Below are 16,578 nucleotides of genomic sequence, written 5' to 3' on the forward strand. Positions count from 1 at the left end.
GAAAACGTCATTGTCAGTGTGGCTGATGCGTGCCTGTGTGTCTTGGTTAGTGGCGGGTGAGGAAGGAAGCGATGATGGGACTTGCGCAGCTATACAAAAAATACTGCCTGCACCACGAGGCTGGGAAAGATGCCGCCCAGAAGGTCAGCTGGATCAAAGACAAGCTCCTCCACATCTACTACCAGAACAGCATTGATGACAAGTGAGTCCCAGCCGGCTGCCCTTTGCTACATCTCACGAGAGCACTGGTTCTTCCTGTCATGACAGGAGCTGGTAAAAATAGCTCTTCACAGGAGCATGAGGAGCAGTGCATGTTCCACAATTTCTCTTGGTAAATAACCAACATTTATTTAGGGTGCAATACTCTTCCAAATAATTGTGAATTAAAATAAACTATACATCTAAAATGTGGGCTATGTATGGCACAAACATCCAATCTGCTCAGCTGTACTGGTGACTAGTTCTTTAGAGTAAAAAAAAAAAAAAAGCAAAACAATCCCCCTTAGGTGAAATATTTCTAGTGCCTGCCCCAACATCCCTTTCCCTTGCAAGATTTCTCCCTAATCCTTCATTGTTAGTAAGCCAACAGATATCAATTTAAAAGGAAAAATATAAGTGTTTATTTTAGGGTGAGACTTCATACATTAAAATTTGTATTGCACACTTTTTAAGATCAGTTTATTGACAAAGCAAAAACAAATGATTAAACAATCCTGAGAGTAGAAATGTGAATTTGTAGGGGTTGCTCTGTTCCAGTTTGGATGAGATCCAGCTCTGTTCTAATTCCACCGATCCATGTGGTCACTGATCAAATTCCTGTAAGTGAACAAGTGTTAGAATCTGATTACTCAAGGAATATGGTATGATCTTTATTATAAGATAATTGATTGATCCATGTCCGGCTATGCAGCTAAGTCAGGAGCTAAACTCCACCCTCGATGAGAATTAAATTAGCCAAAACGTATCGTACATTTGACTCCCGTTGCTACCACGTGATTTCTTATAATTGTTTGAAACCCAAAAAATGATTAAAGGAGCAATCATTGTGGAGGGGGGTTCAAGATAAAAGGATATTGGCCAGGTATTAAAGTCCAGGTCTGTGAACTGAAATCCAACTGCAACAATAGGTACTGAGTGGTGGATGTCATCTATAAAAACTAAAGAAAAGCATAGAAGCAGCAACATCCCTGTCTTGCTACACTGGGATGATGCACTTACCTGGTATGTCTTTTGCTTTTCCTTGTTCAATTTCAGATTACTGGTTGAAAAAATCTTTGCTCAGTACATGGTTCCCCACAACCTAGAGACGGAGGAGAAGATGAAGTGTCTGTACTACCTGTACGCCAGCCTGGACCCCAACGCAGTCAAGTCAGTGCTCTGAACAGTCCTGACAATCAACACTTAATGCCCATCAGGAAGCTTTGCATTGGGGGATAATAAAGGGAAACTTGGTTGTTTACTTTGTGAATTATAAACAGGGCTTTTAGTTTTCATCATTTAGATCACAGTGTCCTTTTAACGACTAAGCAAAGTTTTTATTCTTTTCACTGCCACCTCACTCTTGATTGAGCTGCTAATTTTCGTTGTCTGATTAAATTTCCTGTCACGTGTAATCTGAACCACAAATTAAGCAGTTTTTTCATCATTAATATGCAGATACTGTCTTAACGAGCATGGATTGAGCTTTAAAGGAAGCATATAGTGATAAAAGGGGGGGAAAAAGCTGAAAACCGAAATTGTGTATATCCGTATCTTGGATTGTGTTTTTTGTTTTGTTTCCCAGAGCACTAAATGAAATGTGGAAATGTCAGAATATGCTGAGAAGTCATGTTCGGGAGCTCCTGGACCTGCATAAACAGCCAACTGTAAGCATCTTTGCCTGTACTCCCCCTGCATGACAATTTATACCAAAACTAATTCCATCTGAGTTAAGCCTAGTTATAATCCCTTGGGAAAACTGTATTCAGCAACCTGAAGTGTTTTGGGGTAATCACAGGTTTCACTTCTTTCATTTACCAAAGTATTACTCTTGGTTGTCACAATAAAATGTTCAGATGCACTTAGGACTTCTCACTAGTTTACCCCGTTGTGACAAAGGCCTATAAATTAACTTGTTACCTGGTCCCTTCCATAAACATTGTTTTGAATCTTGAATATAAAAATAGTTTCCAGATTGTATCGGTCCAGTAGCTGCATTCCAACTGTCCAATTAAGAGACTGAAAGTATGTGAACTTAGCGAGGTGTTCCACAGAGCCTCAGCTCGGTTTGTAGTGGAATTCTTTCTGATTAAATGGAAACTTTTTCTGTGTGGAAAGACGGTAACAGATGGTTTTGTAAACAATCCCTTCTTCATAGATGGATGCTTGAACCGAATAACTCATTAAATGATATTAGAATATAAAAATCATTGCTATTTTTTTCTTTCCCTGTTCCACCTTTTAAATATAACTGAATGAGATTATTTAAATGCTTCTTTTCATTCCCTGCAGTCGGAAGCAAACAGTTCAGCTATGTTTGCGAAGCTGATGACAATAGCAAGTAAGGGTTTTCTTAATTTTCTTCATGAAACCACTGGTCTGTTGTAAATTTAAGCAGTAATAACTTGGTCTCTCTCCAGTATTTGTGGAAAATGTAAACAAAATAAGTTTAGATCCCAAGGAAGTAATTGATGCATAAGAAAAAATCGTTCCACTCATTGTGACACTATAGTGACTAAAATGATACCTTACTGGACTGCCTTACTGCCCAGTGAGTCTGACCCACTTCCATATGGTGTTTTTTTGGGGGTGGCATAAAGATCTACCCTTTCACCTTTGTCTGTTACAATCCTGCACTTCACCAGGTTTACTGCTCCCTAAGATTTAAATAAACTGTCAAGCTACATTTCAGAAATTCATAGTTGTAAATATTGTTGCAGAGAACCTCCCTGACCCTGGGAAGGCACAAGACTTCATGAAGAAGTTCAACCAGGTGCTGGGGGAGGATGAGAAGTTGAGGGCACAGCTGGAGCTACTGATCAGCCCCACCTGCTCCTGCAAACAGGCTGAAGTGTGTGTGGTGAGTAAATCCCCTTCATTGTCCAGCTTGAATGATACCTTATTTTTTTAAGCTCTACATTTTGATTTATATTCCACTATGAAAATGATGGCATTTATCTTTTATTGGTCGGTTTTGGTGGCATTAAAATGTATCTTTATTTTTACTTCAGAGGGAAATCTCACGTAAATTGACGTACCCAAAGCAACCAACCAACCCATTTTTAGAAATGGTGAAGTTCCTTCTGGAGAGGATTGCACCTGTTCATATCGATTCAGAGGCCATCAGGTAACTTGTGAATCTTTAGTGCTTGTGCCCCATAGACAGTCACTGCTGGGGTTTTAAAGGCGAAGTGGGCAGGGAGTATTTCGGTCACCTGAACCCTCAAACTAGCTGTCCAATGGAAGATGCTTAATTGAATACACTGTCAGGACTCCACTATCAAGTTGGTGCAGGAGCTTAAAATAACCCACTGTGTTCATGTATGATGACCATTAAATAGAGCTAATATGTCTATAGCTTTCATACTGGGAGTTGATTTAGATGAAAATTCTAATAAACATTAAAAAAAATCCTACAAGTGAATCTGTAAGTCTTTACATAAATTTGGTATTTACAATCCAAACCCAATGTAAATTGTGAATTATTTACATGTTCATGATCTCTAATATATGCACAGAATGTGTACTTGGGAATTAAGGGAGTGCTGCTGTTTAGAGATTGCATCACTGAGGTTGTTGATGATTTGATGAACCACAGATGATGCACAGTGACACCTAGTGTCAACAGGCAACAAATGCTCGATTCAGTGCATGGGAGGAATTGGTGCCCCTTCAGAATGGCATTCGCCCACTCTGCGTTTTACTTGTCTTATTGTGATATCTTCACAGTTTGATTTCAAAATGGAGGCATGTGTTTTAATGCGTAACTCTGGTCTTTGGTGGCAGTGCTCTGGTGAAGCTGCTGAATAAATCGATAGAGGGAACTGCAGACGACGACGATGAGGGCGTGACCCCTGATGCGGCCATCCGGTCAGGGCTGGAGCTGCTCAAGGTAAGAACAGCATGGTCTGTCTCGTTCATTGGCAAGGACCGTAAAGTGTTTCAGTATAGATCATATAATTTATGACCAAATATTGTTTAGCCCTTGTCCCATAACCAGCCATTGTTTCTGTCGTCTACAGAAGAACAGATTTGTGTAAATGCAGGGGTGAGGGCTCATGGGAGTTCTGTGGTTGCCGTATGCTGTGTTGTGATCTGTCCTTTTCTGTTCCATGGGTTGCAGGTCCTGTCTTTCACTCACCCGACATCCTTCCACTCGGCAGAGACTTACGAGTCCCTCCTGCAGTGCCTCAAAATGGAGGATGACAAAGTTGCTGAGGCAGCCATCCAGATCTTCAGGAACACTGGACACAAAATCGAGACCGAGCTGCAGCAGATTCGATCGTAAGAGCACCATTCGTTTGGTTTCAAGCCTTTTTTTTTTTTTTTTTTTTTTTTTTTTTTTTTCTTCTCAAAGCAGTGTATGCCAAACTAGATCTCATGCTTATTTTGCATACATTTACATAAATTCTGCAATGAAATGAGGAAAAAAAACGAGGGGCAGCATTATTGACTAAATGTTTTAGGCTTTCGAGCATTTATTTCCATGCAGCACTTATTTAATGGAGTGCTTTCTATAAAGCTCACAATACAGGTCACGGGCTTCTGTTTTTGTAGTTGAAATGAAACTGCTCACTAAGCAACAACAGAACACTCTGGTATATATGTATTGAACTTGGAAATACTTACAGACCTATAAATGCCATGCCTGTTTTTCTAAATCGAGCATTGCCTTCAGTGTGGCCAAACTTATAACCAAGTACCTCATACCTTGCCACCTCTGTCTCATGGAATAGTCTGTCAACTGTCTCTTTACATAACTGGTTAACTTATCCTTTATAGTCATGATACATGGTCTATGCTGAATGGTATTTAAATATTTCAGTAGAGCCTTGTTTCTTCCTTCAAGATTCCTTTGCCAGGATTCAGGAATAACAGTTCTTGGTACAACCCCGTTGTTGTGTTGACATCAAGAGGGCAGATACCATGACCCCCAGTGCTCCTTGTTAAGAGTCCATCTCTATTGTTTCCACACAGTACACTCATTCCTGTCCTGCATCAGAAGGCGAAGAGAGGGACGCCTCACCAGGCCAAACACGCGGTCCACTGTATACACGCAATATTCCACAACAAAGAAGTGCAGCTGGCACAGATTTTTGAGGTAAAAAATCACCTGGCTTCATTCTTGGCCTGTTTCTCTTGCTGGGGAGAATCAGTGCCTGTGATCGTTTGGACTGCGTCAAAGGACCATGCTTAAATGTTCTATGCCAAGGTTGGCTGTTAACGTTGCCTCAGCTTAATGGTAAAAAAAACCTGCAAACATTGTACTTTAGTCTTTGCTTTTATGACTTCACTTTACAAGAGGATTTTCAGTTCTTACAAGTGAAACGGGATGAATTGTGCATCGTACATGTAAATTAAAATATCTTTGAGATCTTTTAATTTCAAAACTGTTCGTGTATTCTGTAACTTGTGTTCAATTTATAATTTAAGGATTAAATGATGCAGAATAACCCACTTAGTGCTTTACAGTTCCTGTGATTAAACACCAATTTGCATTTACATAATCAACTCTTCGTAGACCTGTAATTTCATGGCATCTATAAACATGAATGCATGTAGTAGTAATGTACTTGTTCATTAAAGTAGGATTCCCACGTGATCTTTGGGATATCAGAGTGGCTAAATATATACCTGTGTTTAATGCCAAATACTCCAGACCGTGCTGTTCACTTTGCATGACCAAATTATAGAATACAAATTTTAAAAAGCCATTGAAATGTCCTTTGCCCCCTTTGGTGCCCTGGCCACTCTAATCACGGCGTTTCTATGCTGTTCTTTTCAGCCTCTGAGTCGGAGCCTAAACGCAGACGTCCCAGAGCAGCTGATCACTCCCCTAGTGTCCCTGGGCCACATCTCCATGTTGGCTCCAGACCAGTTCGCTTCTCCCATGAAGTCCATTGTGGCTAACTTCATCGTCAAAGACCTACTCATGAATGACCGGGTAAGACCGCAGCCTCAGTTTGTGAAGCTGCTACTGAGCACATGGGGATTGCTGTATGGGGGGGGCGGACAGAGTTCTTAAAATGTCACGTAGCACTGTCAGATTTCTTGGGTTTTATACTTTGGATTTTTTTTTTTTTCTTCTGCCGTGGGCTTCCTCTTGGGAGAGCTCAATTATTGAATAAGTACCGTGGGCAGCTTGGAAGTGAAGGTGGATGCTCTTCCTGAAATGAGAAGTGTTGCACATATTAATGTCAGGTGTGGGATGCTGAATTGAAAGGAATTTCTATCCATATATAGTCCAGGAGGCATTTCCTTTTTTTTTTTCTTGCTCCTTTTCAACATGCAGTCTATAGGTAACAAGAATGGGAAGCTGTGGTCTTCAGATGAGGAGGTTTCTCCAGAGGTACTAGCAAAGGTATGTTGATCAGATCTTTCCAGATTAATCTCAATGTGAACTTTGTGCTTTAGTCAGTGTGCACAGTAGTTTGCTTAAGCCTTTTATTGAAAAGGCCTTTATTCCGAAGAGGTTTACCTCCTGGGTTTCATGTAATGGCGTGTGTTCCCTGTGATGTCTGACGTGAAGAGAGTTGTGTAGATGTCCTCCTGATTGCGCGTCTCTGAACAGGTGCAAGCTATCAAGCTGTTGGTGCGCTGGTTACTGGGCATGAAAAACAACCAGTCTAAATCTGCCAACTCCACCCTGCGGTTACTGTCGGCCATGCTGGTCAGTGAGGGGGACCTGACTGAGCAAAAGAAGATAAGGTGGGTCTTCACACCCAAACCGGGAGTTGACTCTGACTATATGAGAAATAGGTGCATTGTTCCCAAGAATGTTATCCTCAGTTTGGTCAATGCATGGAGTACTTGTATAACCATATACATTACCTGATCTACTCCAATTGGCCTGTACTCGTGACGGCCCACATACCTCTTTAGTATCTTGAGGTTTTAGTGTTATGTATGCAGTGCATATAACCACCAGTTCAAGATGTTTTTCAACTGTGTCAGTGCAAAATAATATACATTAAAGCTGCCGAATCATGTTAGTCTGTGAAAAAACAACCGCAAAACAGCCGGTGTGCGCAGTGTGTTTCTCTCTCTATGTGGAACTCCTTCCTGTGTGTTGCAGTAAGTCGGACATGTCTCGTCTGCGTCTGGCAGCCGGTGGGGCCATTATGAAGCTGGCACAGGAGCCCTGCTACCACGAGATCATCACTCCGGAGCAGTTCCAGCTCTGCGGCCTGGTTATCAATGTGAGTGGGTGTTCTTCTCTTACCACTCGTGACTATAAATCCATACGGAAACCTGTCCGCTCTTTCGCTTAGGTTGTCAGTCGGCACAGCGTATTCAGGGTGGTAACAGCTGTGATAGGTTGGTTATACCTACGTTACGAAGTGCAGTATTGTAAGATCACCTTGTGTGCTTTTTCAATGAGATTATCACTCACAAAAGCATATGGTTGAGTAGAAAAAAAATGTACATTGTATATGGAATTGTATTCATTTAAACAATTTTTGTGTCTTCTCCCATCTGTGTTGTCTTCTAGGATGAGTGTTACCAAGTGAGGCAGATATTCGCACAGAAATTGCACATGGCACTTGTGAAACTGCAGCTCCCCCTAGAGTACATGGCTGTGTTCGCCTTGTGTGCCAAAGACCCTGTTAAAGAGAGGAGAGCCCACGCCAGGCAGTGTCTACTGAAAAACATCAGCATCCGCCGGGAGTACATCAAGCAGAATCCCATGGCGCATGGTTAGTACGCCTACAGTTGCAAGGGAAATGCACTGCGTGTAATTTGAGTCCTTTGGTAGCTTAGAATATTCTTAACATTGCGATCATATGATGGGTATTTAAAAATTGTACAGATGCAATTAAAAACTAAAACCACCATTTGAGTCCATGTAAATTATATTTAAAACCATCAAATTTAAAACTAATGACAGAAAAGCATATTTCTCACTTAAATCTTATGAAAGTGTAGCTTAAAACCCCCCTGAAAATAACCCAAGTAAATGCATTTTGTATCAATTTTTTTAAAGCCATTAGTGAAAGACCATTGTGCTAACAATCAACCCATAGTGTTAGCAGTAGCAATTAGTCATCACAAATTAATCTGACAAATCAGATGTGTTCATGCGGTCATTGATAAGTTGTCATTTCCTCAAAAGATTAATCAAAATGGAAATGCATATTTTAGAATGTCAATAACTTAATTGCTTAAAGGTTTAGTTCTTGTCCAAGCAGTGTCAAGTCAGTACAGAAATACATTGTCATTGTCTCTCGCTCTTCAGTGTATTTTGCATGTGTAGCACATCTCAGAGTAATTACATTGCAGTGGGATTGCCTTTTCACGTCTCAGTGTAACACTTTTCTATTCTTTATTTGCCTTTGTATTTTTGTTAAGCAAGTTATAAACTCAGTTTGTCTTGTGATTAATTGAATGAATTACCTTTTCCATCAAGGAAGTCATGTGTAATTATGAGGGGGGAAATTAGTTTGAAGCTCTTCCACAGATTGCCGATTTTATAAAATACATCTTTGTTGCCAGAGATTAACAATTTAATTACAATTCAAATAGCTGAACACTTAGTTACTGATTATTGGACTGTACTGTGATCATACCACACAACGTGGAACAATACATTCTCCATCTGCAATAGCCTGGCCAAGTTAAAGTTGTTTGTTTTTTGGTCACACGTGCAGCAAGCAACTCCATTAAGGTTATACAACAGTCTTGTGTCACACACACATAAGCAAGGGAATGCAGCAAATCACATTTTTCCTTTTCTTAGTCGCCTTAACCTCATGAATACAGCATTGGGATGTGCTGGGCACTTAAGGCTGAATTAAAACCATGAAGTCTTGCTGGGCTTTCGCTGTCATGGTACATTCCTGGTGTTTATCTTTCTTCTTCCTGGTGCTCAGGATGGTGTTTAGTGGAAGGGTGGCGTTTACATACCTTGTGTTATCACACTATCATCATCTGTTATAGTGGTACATGTTTAGTGGAGTGAGTTATTTATTAATATCTTTGAAGCGTGTCTGTCTTTTTGTTCTCAACATTCACTTTATTTTTGCATTAAAAAAATGTGGACACTTCTCAGACCTGGTTTTCATCCATACCTTAATTTCAATCATGAAATTCAGAATATAATTCAGTGCCAAAGTGGAAAACAAACTAATGAAGAAACCAAACAAGCCAATTGGCATCTCGGACCTCAGCAGGGTTTCCCGCAGCTATATTTAGACTGGGCAAAAAATGGGTTCCACCTGGCCAAACAAATGCATGACTTTTCTCCTTGGAGGTTTTAAGTGGTTGTGTGTAAAGTTAAACATAGCACAACGAAACAAGTGGAGAATAAAATCATAGATGCTCTTGTTTACAAAGGTATTAGCACATTGCCTTCAAGACACACTGGACTTGCTCAACCAAGAGAACAAGGATTCAGAAGTGGATATAACACGATGGATCCTAGACAAGTTGAATTGGAAAGATGTAGAGAAGAAAAATAAACGGATCTTATTTGAACAACTCACGATTGTCCTCTCCTGTCTTGCTTTCATTCCAGAGAAGCTGGTCTCTCTCCTGCCAGAGTACGTGGTTCCCTACATGATCCACCTTCTGGCCCACGATCCAGACTTCACCAAACCTCAGGACTTTGAGCAGCTCCGTGATATTAAAGAGTAAGTGTCCGAACTATCCTACAGCCCTGTTCTCCACGGAAATTAGTACATTAATGTGAGGGCCGTGCCAAATCTGAAATCACAGTATGTTTGCATTTGAAAGCAGTAAAAGTGCAGCACTACATCCACAGAGTAACTGAAATCTGTTGCCTGCCATTCTGCTCAGACACCATTCACTTGGGCACAGAACCTACCTTTACCTGTAGTTTAAGAGACTGAAATCTGATCTGGTTTTTACACATCTGTTCCAAACTGATGCCTGTATTCTAAAGCCCCTTGCTGGCTTAAACCTGACACAGGTCTCTGCTCGTAGGTTCATCTCAGTCATGGGCATCTAGGTCTACTGCTGATGGAAGAAGTTCACTGACAAAAATAGGAAGCATGGATTTATCTATGGACTTAAATTTAAAGTTGGCAAATGTATCTTTTTTTTATTATTACAGGTGCCTGTGGTTTATGCTGGAAGTTTTAATGACCAAGAATGAAAATAACAGTCATGCCTTCCTGAGGAAAATGGTGGAGAACATAAAGCAGACCAAGGACGCCCAGGCGCCAGATGACCCCAAAACCAATGAGGTGGATGTTGTGCATCACTGTTGCATGATTCCTCTGGCTGTAGTCTCATTTCTCTTATGTTTTCCAAACGCATACAGTTTATACTCTTATAAGTGTTTCAGTTTGATACTATTTTGACAGTACAGTTTACAATGTATTTTAATATTAGTGTGTGTGTGAGATCAGAATTTAAGGGGTCTAAAACTGTGAGATGCCACACCATTGGAATTTATCAATTCAAGTTGCAGACCTTTTCATGAATAGTTTTTTCCTTTGTGGCAAACCCCTTGTTGTGAAAGGGCTCTTTGATCTTACATTAACATGTATACACTGACATGTATGTATGTATGTATCTATCTATCTATCTATATACACTCACCTAAAGGATTATTAGGAACACCTGTTCAATTTCTCATTAATGCAATTATCTAACCAACCAATCACATGGCAGTTGCTTCAATGCATTTAGGGGTGTGGTCCTGGTCAAGACAATCTCCTGAACTCCAAACTGAATGTCTGAATGGGAAAGAAAGGTGATTTAAGCCATTTTGAGCGTGGCATGGTTGTTGGTGCCAGACGGGCCGGTCTGAGTATTTCACAATCTGCTCAGTTACTGGGATTTTCACGCACAACCATTTCTAGGGTTTACAAAGAATGGTGTGAAAAGGGAAAAACATCCAGTATGCGGCAGTCCTGTGGGCGAAAATGCCTTGTTGATGCTAGAGGTCAGAGGAGAATGGGCCGACTGATTCAAGCTGATAGAAGAGCAACTTTGACTGAAATAACCACTCGTTACAACCGAGGTATGCAGCAAAGCATTTGTGAAGCCACAACACGTACAACCTTGAGGCGGATGGGCTACAACAGCAGAAGACCCCACCGGGTACCACTCATCTCCACTACAAATAGGAAAAAGAGGCTACAATTTGCACAAGCTCACCAAAATTGGACAGTTGAAGACTGGAAAAATGTTGCCTGGTCTGATGAGCCTCGATTTCTGTTGAGACATTCAGATGGTAGAGTCAGAATTTGGCGTTAACAGAATGAGAACATGGATCCATCATGCCTTGTTACCACTGTGCAGGCTGGTGGTGGCGGTGTAATGGTGTGGGGGATGTTTTCTTGGCACACTTTAGGCCCCTTAGTGCCAATTGGGCATCGTTTAAATGCCACGGCCTACCTGAGCATTGTTTCTGACCATGTCCATCCCTTTATGACCACCATGTACCCATCCTCTGATGGCTACTTCCAGCAGGATAATGCACCATGTCACAAAGGTCGAATCATTTCAAATTGGTTTCTTGAACATGACAATGAGTTCACTGTACTAAACTGGCCCCCACAGTCACCAGATCTCAACCCAATAGGGCATCTTTGGGATGTGGTGGAACGGGAGCTTCGTGCCCTGGATGTGCATCCCACAAATCTCCATCAACTGCAAGATGCTATCCTATCAATATGGGCCAACATTTCTAAAGAATGCTTTCAGCACCTTGTTGAATCAATGCCACGTAGAATTAAGGCAGTTCTGAAGGCGAAAGGGGGTCAAACACAGTATTAGTATGGTGTTCCTAATAATCCTTTAGGTGAGTGTATATCTAAATAGGGTGTGTGCATTTGTAGGTTTGTAGACCTTGTGGAGATGTCAGTTTCTTTTCTATCAATGTATCCCATTTTTACATTGTTGTGTTTTCTTTCTTTGCCTTACAGAAACTCTATATTGTGTGTGATATTGCACTGTTTGTAATCGTTAACAAAAGCACAGCTTGTCATTTGGAGTCTCCAAAAGATCCTGTATTACCTACTAAGTTTTATACCCCACCTGACAAAGTAAGTCATGTTTTGCAGTTTTCCAAGTTTTAAAAATACATTTTTAGATGCTTATTAAATTTTTTCTTATTTTTAAATTAGATTTATGTCAAGCCTGTTTGTTTTGTATTGCAGGACTTCATTAATGACAAGGAATATTTGTCAATTGAAGCCAGGGCTGTCCTCTTAACAGGAAAGGTATGCTTTTCTTGACTGAAGAGTAACTTATTGTGCTTTAATTTTCAGAGGAATGTCATTGAGACTGATCGCATGCATTCAAAAACTGTCTATAAATGTGCAAGGAGTACTCTTCCCAAGTTGTGACTTGTTTTCTTCAAGTTTGTTTTGCCAGCTGAATTGCGTGCCTTTTAGAGCAGTGGTTCCCAACCTTTTTAATACCAAGACACACTTTGCTAAGACCAAAAACCTTGATGCACAGCTACATGAAACAAACAAAAACAATTTACTAGGTATTGTCTTACCTGAATGGCAACGGGTTGCTAAAACTATTATCACACACACATGGTGTGTGAAAATATGTTGGTAAAGTAATTAAAATGTGTTAAGTGCAAGGAGTGGCCTTTAGTCGTATGGTAAAAAGTAGACAGACATACTAAATAATTCCTTGTAATTAATGCAAATCATTTATTTAGTGCAGGCAGACCAAATTCAACATCTGTCCATTTAATCAATTGCGTTTCAGTCCCACTGATAGCACTGCAACTCGCGCATTCAGTCACAACCAGCGCGACCCAACTGCCACAGCTCTCCCTTCCTTTCTGTTTAGAAATCGACTTCAGTTGGATATTTCATTTCCAAAAGTCTACAGTAAATGTTTAAATGTTACATTTTCACAACTTTGAATAAGTTTGATTTGATAAGATTTATGAAGTTGACAAAATTACGGCAGAAGGGTTGAAAACCACTGCTTTAGAGAGCTTCAATTTGTCTCGATCAGATTAATGTTTTAATCGTTATTCTGAAGATGCTGTGCCCGAGTGGCATATCGTTAATCTGTGAATTCCTGCTGAGAGGAAGCACTGATGGAAGGAAATGGAGTTCAGATTCTCTGTTCTCTAACATTTTTCCCAACTTTTTAACCTTCTCTACTGTAGCCCAAACCAACTAGTGTTCTCGGCACCGTGAACAAGCCACTATCAGTAACTGGCAAGAGGCCGTACACCAAAACAGTGGGCTCTGAGACGGGCAGCAATGTGAGCGGGAACTCTGAACCCAGCTCTCCCGCAGGAAACAAGGGCAGGTGAGGACAGTAGGAAGACAAACCTACTGCAACACTGCACTTAATAACTCTCTCTTCCTCATCTACTAACTGCCTGTGTGTTGTGATGTTTGCCATTGTAACAGGGAGCCGGGTACGGAGGCATCCGAGACGGGGGCATGTGAAAACGACGAGAACCCTGTAATTCTGATCTCCGTAACACCCTCCAAAGCTGAAGCTGTCAAGAAGGTAGGCTTGGCAATCAGCCTTTGCAGCATGTGTTTTATTGTATTTTTTATTTTGAAATCATGAAGCTAGAGGGTCACCCATGTTATGTGTGTATAATTTAATCTTATGGGTCAGCCAGAAAAGTGAACCCCTTTCTGTCTGTGTTTGTGGATGAATTGGTCTTCTCTCACGCCAGGAGGTGAACTCCGAGCCGTCCGCTCCAGGCAATGCCAGCATGGAGCGAGGCAAGAAACGGGCCGCCCCCGTTGCAGACGGGGCCGAGAACATGCACCAGAGCGCCGACGACAAGGCTTCAGACGAGATGGGCGCTTCGGTGATCCCAAAACCCAGGCGAGGGAGGCCCCCAAAGACTCAGCCAGCGAGCAGCATGGAGAAGGGCGTAGAGGCGAAGGCTGGGGGGCGTGGCAGGAAGAGGACGGCGGCGCCCCAGGACAGCCCCGGCATCGTGGAGCCCATCACCATCAAAATACCAAAACAGCAGAAAGAATCTGACCCCAAGAGGGTGGCGCCACAGAGACAGATGGATTTACAAAGGTACAGCTCCTCTCCAGGTCTGGCACTGCCAGGAGTGTCCATCCCCTGCCGAGGGAAACCATGTGTACCCGTCTGCCAGTGGCATTTTTGTTAGAGATTCTTACCAGGCAGTTCTGCATATTCCATATTTCTGCAACAATGTCAAAGAATTGTGATGCATGATCAAGATCTGTGCATAATATTTTCTTCTCCTTTTTGTCTTCCAATGCCAACTTACAATATAAATGGTTCTGTAGAGAGATGACAAGAGATAGTAGGGCAACAGTGTGGAGTACTGGTTAGGGCTCTGGACTCCTTTGCAGGGGGCTGTAGGTTCTGTCCCAGGTGGGGGACACTGCTGCTGGACATTAGAGAAAGGTACTTTACCTGGATTGCTCCAGTAAAATCGTAGCTGTAGACATGATGTGATGTATTGTAACAAAAACTGGTCCTTTAAATGGTAGTGTTAACATGAAATAGCTGGGAAAGCTTCTGTTACGGCACAGTATGGTCGGAGAAAGCAGGTTAGTGTCCTGGGCAGTGGGTGGTCCTGCTCCTCAGCACAGGGGTCTGCCGCTAAGACTAAGTTGACTGCAGTGTTTTGATCTTTCAGCAGCCAGGGTTTGGGCAGCGATGGAGATTCTCTGTGGGAGGTAGAGTCGAGTCCAGACAGCTTTGTGAAGGAGAAGGATGTTCTTAGGCATGAGAGCAGCCTGGCGGAGAGGTCTCAGGGAGCGCAGTTTCAGGTGCCAGAGGGAGGCTAGTGTTGGAGCGAGATGAGAAGGCATTACTAATGTGTGCGCGCACACAAATAACCCTTCATTAATTAGATCATGCACTCACTAGTTCCAAGTCTGTTTGAGAGTAGACCCTGTGCAGTCAAATGCTGTCAAGTTTGAGCTTTTTGAAAGAATGACATATTTTTAAAAATAAGGTACAGGTAGTCTAGTAGTAATTGTTTGCCATTAATCCTGTCTGCTTGCCGAAAGCTCAGATATAAAAGATTTAGTATAGAGCATAACCGTAGTTTAACTTGTACCGTAATATGGAATATAGAATAATTTTAAAATGCACTGGTCATGGTGAGCCCATGTGCAGCAAGCAACTCCATTAAGGTTATACAACAGGCTGGTATTGGAGGGGCCTTCGAAGAACTGAACCACAGGCATGCTCAACAGAAACTGATCTTTTCCATTTTGTTTTCTTACACTCCTTCACTTTCAGGTAAAAAGAAAGATCTTCCGAAGACATAAGTAGAACGCCTGCTTCAGGACTCCCATCACTGTACAGAAACTGAACTTCCTTGACTGTAAAGCTCTTTGCCCTGAAAAAGAAGAGACAATACTGCTTCCGAACCCTATTTTTGAAGCAAGCTTTCTCCTCAGCGAAAAACCTTTTGAAAACCATATAAGCTCATTGAATGGAGGTCCAACCATCCGTTTATGCTTCACTGAGACTTATTTTTATGACCTTTTCAAATATGAATCTGGTTATACAACATGTGCAGTCCCTAAACATGAATATATTAATTTGTCAAGGCAGATGTCTTACTTTTGGTTGTCATGGGCTTTGTTTGCTGAAAGCAATTTTACTTTCAACAGGAGTCGCCACATAGACTTTAAAGAGAATCCTAAGCCAAACAGTCCCGCTGCCTCCTGCTGCAGAAGAAATCTTTGAGTTTTAGCCTGAACTCTGTTGGGTAAAGGATGCCTGGCTCTGGATATTCGGCATAAAACTGAGTATTTCCAGTGGAGCTCACAGAGGAAGATCTGTGTGTGTGTTTTTTTTTTCTCCCCTCTAAGTTAATTGCTTGTTCTAGATTTGACAGATCTGTTCAGATTTTACCATTCCCATCGGATTCCTGTCCCTGATGTTTTTCAGATTTAGTTCTTGCCTACATTTTTAACCAAGGTGAAATGTTTTGAAGCTCTAGCAGGTAATCTGGTTCTTTTACAGAGGCCTTTTATTTTTAACTTAGTGCAGATTTTACATTTTTGTAATGGAATGAAAGGAGAGTGCAAAAAATGTACCGTTTTCCAGGGGTGATGTTAATTACCACATTAAACAATGATGCTTACGCAAAGGTTTTAAATAAAAATAAAAAAAAAACATAAAAAAAATAAACTGTTGGATTTTAGATGCCTGCAAAATTAAATAAAACAGTTCAGAACTGTTAATTCATTTTGAGTGTTTTTAGAGACTGAAAATATTTTTCAACATGTTTTGCCAGTTTGTCTCCCTGTTTCCAGCTCATTTTATATTTTATTTTAGTGAAATACTTGTTGCATTGATACTATGATTCCAGGCGTTGTTTTGGCATAGCTGTGTACAGTTTATGTACACGTGACCATATTTAATTTTTTTTTTTTTTTTTTGCATAAAAAAATAAATGCTTTTAGGTGTCAA

The 16,578-nt window shown here is 41.1% G+C and overlaps 1 protein-coding gene across 2 annotated transcripts in view; it reads left to right on the forward strand.

Annotated features, from left to right (window-relative positions):
• The window catches only part of pds5a (PDS5 cohesin associated factor A), a 30,186-nt gene extending 13,608 nt beyond the window's left edge, over positions 1–16,578 (forward strand). For both annotated transcript variants that reach the window (XM_066720518.1, XM_066720519.1), the window contains exons 12-33: positions 51–202; positions 1,255–1,368; positions 1,784–1,865; positions 2,491–2,539; positions 2,919–3,058; positions 3,210–3,325; positions 3,985–4,090; positions 4,322–4,482; positions 5,176–5,299; positions 5,984–6,142; positions 6,491–6,559; positions 6,770–6,906; positions 7,274–7,397; positions 7,691–7,895; positions 9,713–9,827; positions 10,271–10,403; positions 12,093–12,212; positions 12,327–12,389; positions 13,307–13,452; positions 13,557–13,659; positions 13,835–14,193; positions 15,397–16,578. In XM_066720518.1, coding sequence (XP_066576615.1) covers positions 51–202; positions 1,255–1,368; positions 1,784–1,865; positions 2,491–2,539; positions 2,919–3,058; positions 3,210–3,325; positions 3,985–4,090; positions 4,322–4,482; positions 5,176–5,299; positions 5,984–6,142; positions 6,491–6,559; positions 6,770–6,906; positions 7,274–7,397; positions 7,691–7,895; positions 9,713–9,827; positions 10,271–10,403; positions 12,093–12,212; positions 12,327–12,389; positions 13,307–13,452; positions 13,557–13,659; positions 13,835–14,193; positions 15,397–15,400 — 2,781 coding nt within the window. In that variant the 3' untranslated portion in view covers positions 15,401–16,578. The remainder of the gene's footprint in view (positions 1–50; positions 203–1,254; positions 1,369–1,783; positions 1,866–2,490; positions 2,540–2,918; positions 3,059–3,209; positions 3,326–3,984; positions 4,091–4,321; positions 4,483–5,175; positions 5,300–5,983; positions 6,143–6,490; positions 6,560–6,769; positions 6,907–7,273; positions 7,398–7,690; positions 7,896–9,712; positions 9,828–10,270; positions 10,404–12,092; positions 12,213–12,326; positions 12,390–13,306; positions 13,453–13,556; positions 13,660–13,834; positions 14,194–15,396) is intronic.

Source organism: Amia ocellicauda, chromosome 13 (assembly GCF_036373705.1).
Source record: "Amia ocellicauda isolate fAmiCal2 chromosome 13, fAmiCal2.hap1, whole genome shotgun sequence".
Lineage (NCBI taxonomy): Eukaryota > Metazoa > Chordata > Actinopteri > Amiiformes > Amiidae > Amia > Amia ocellicauda.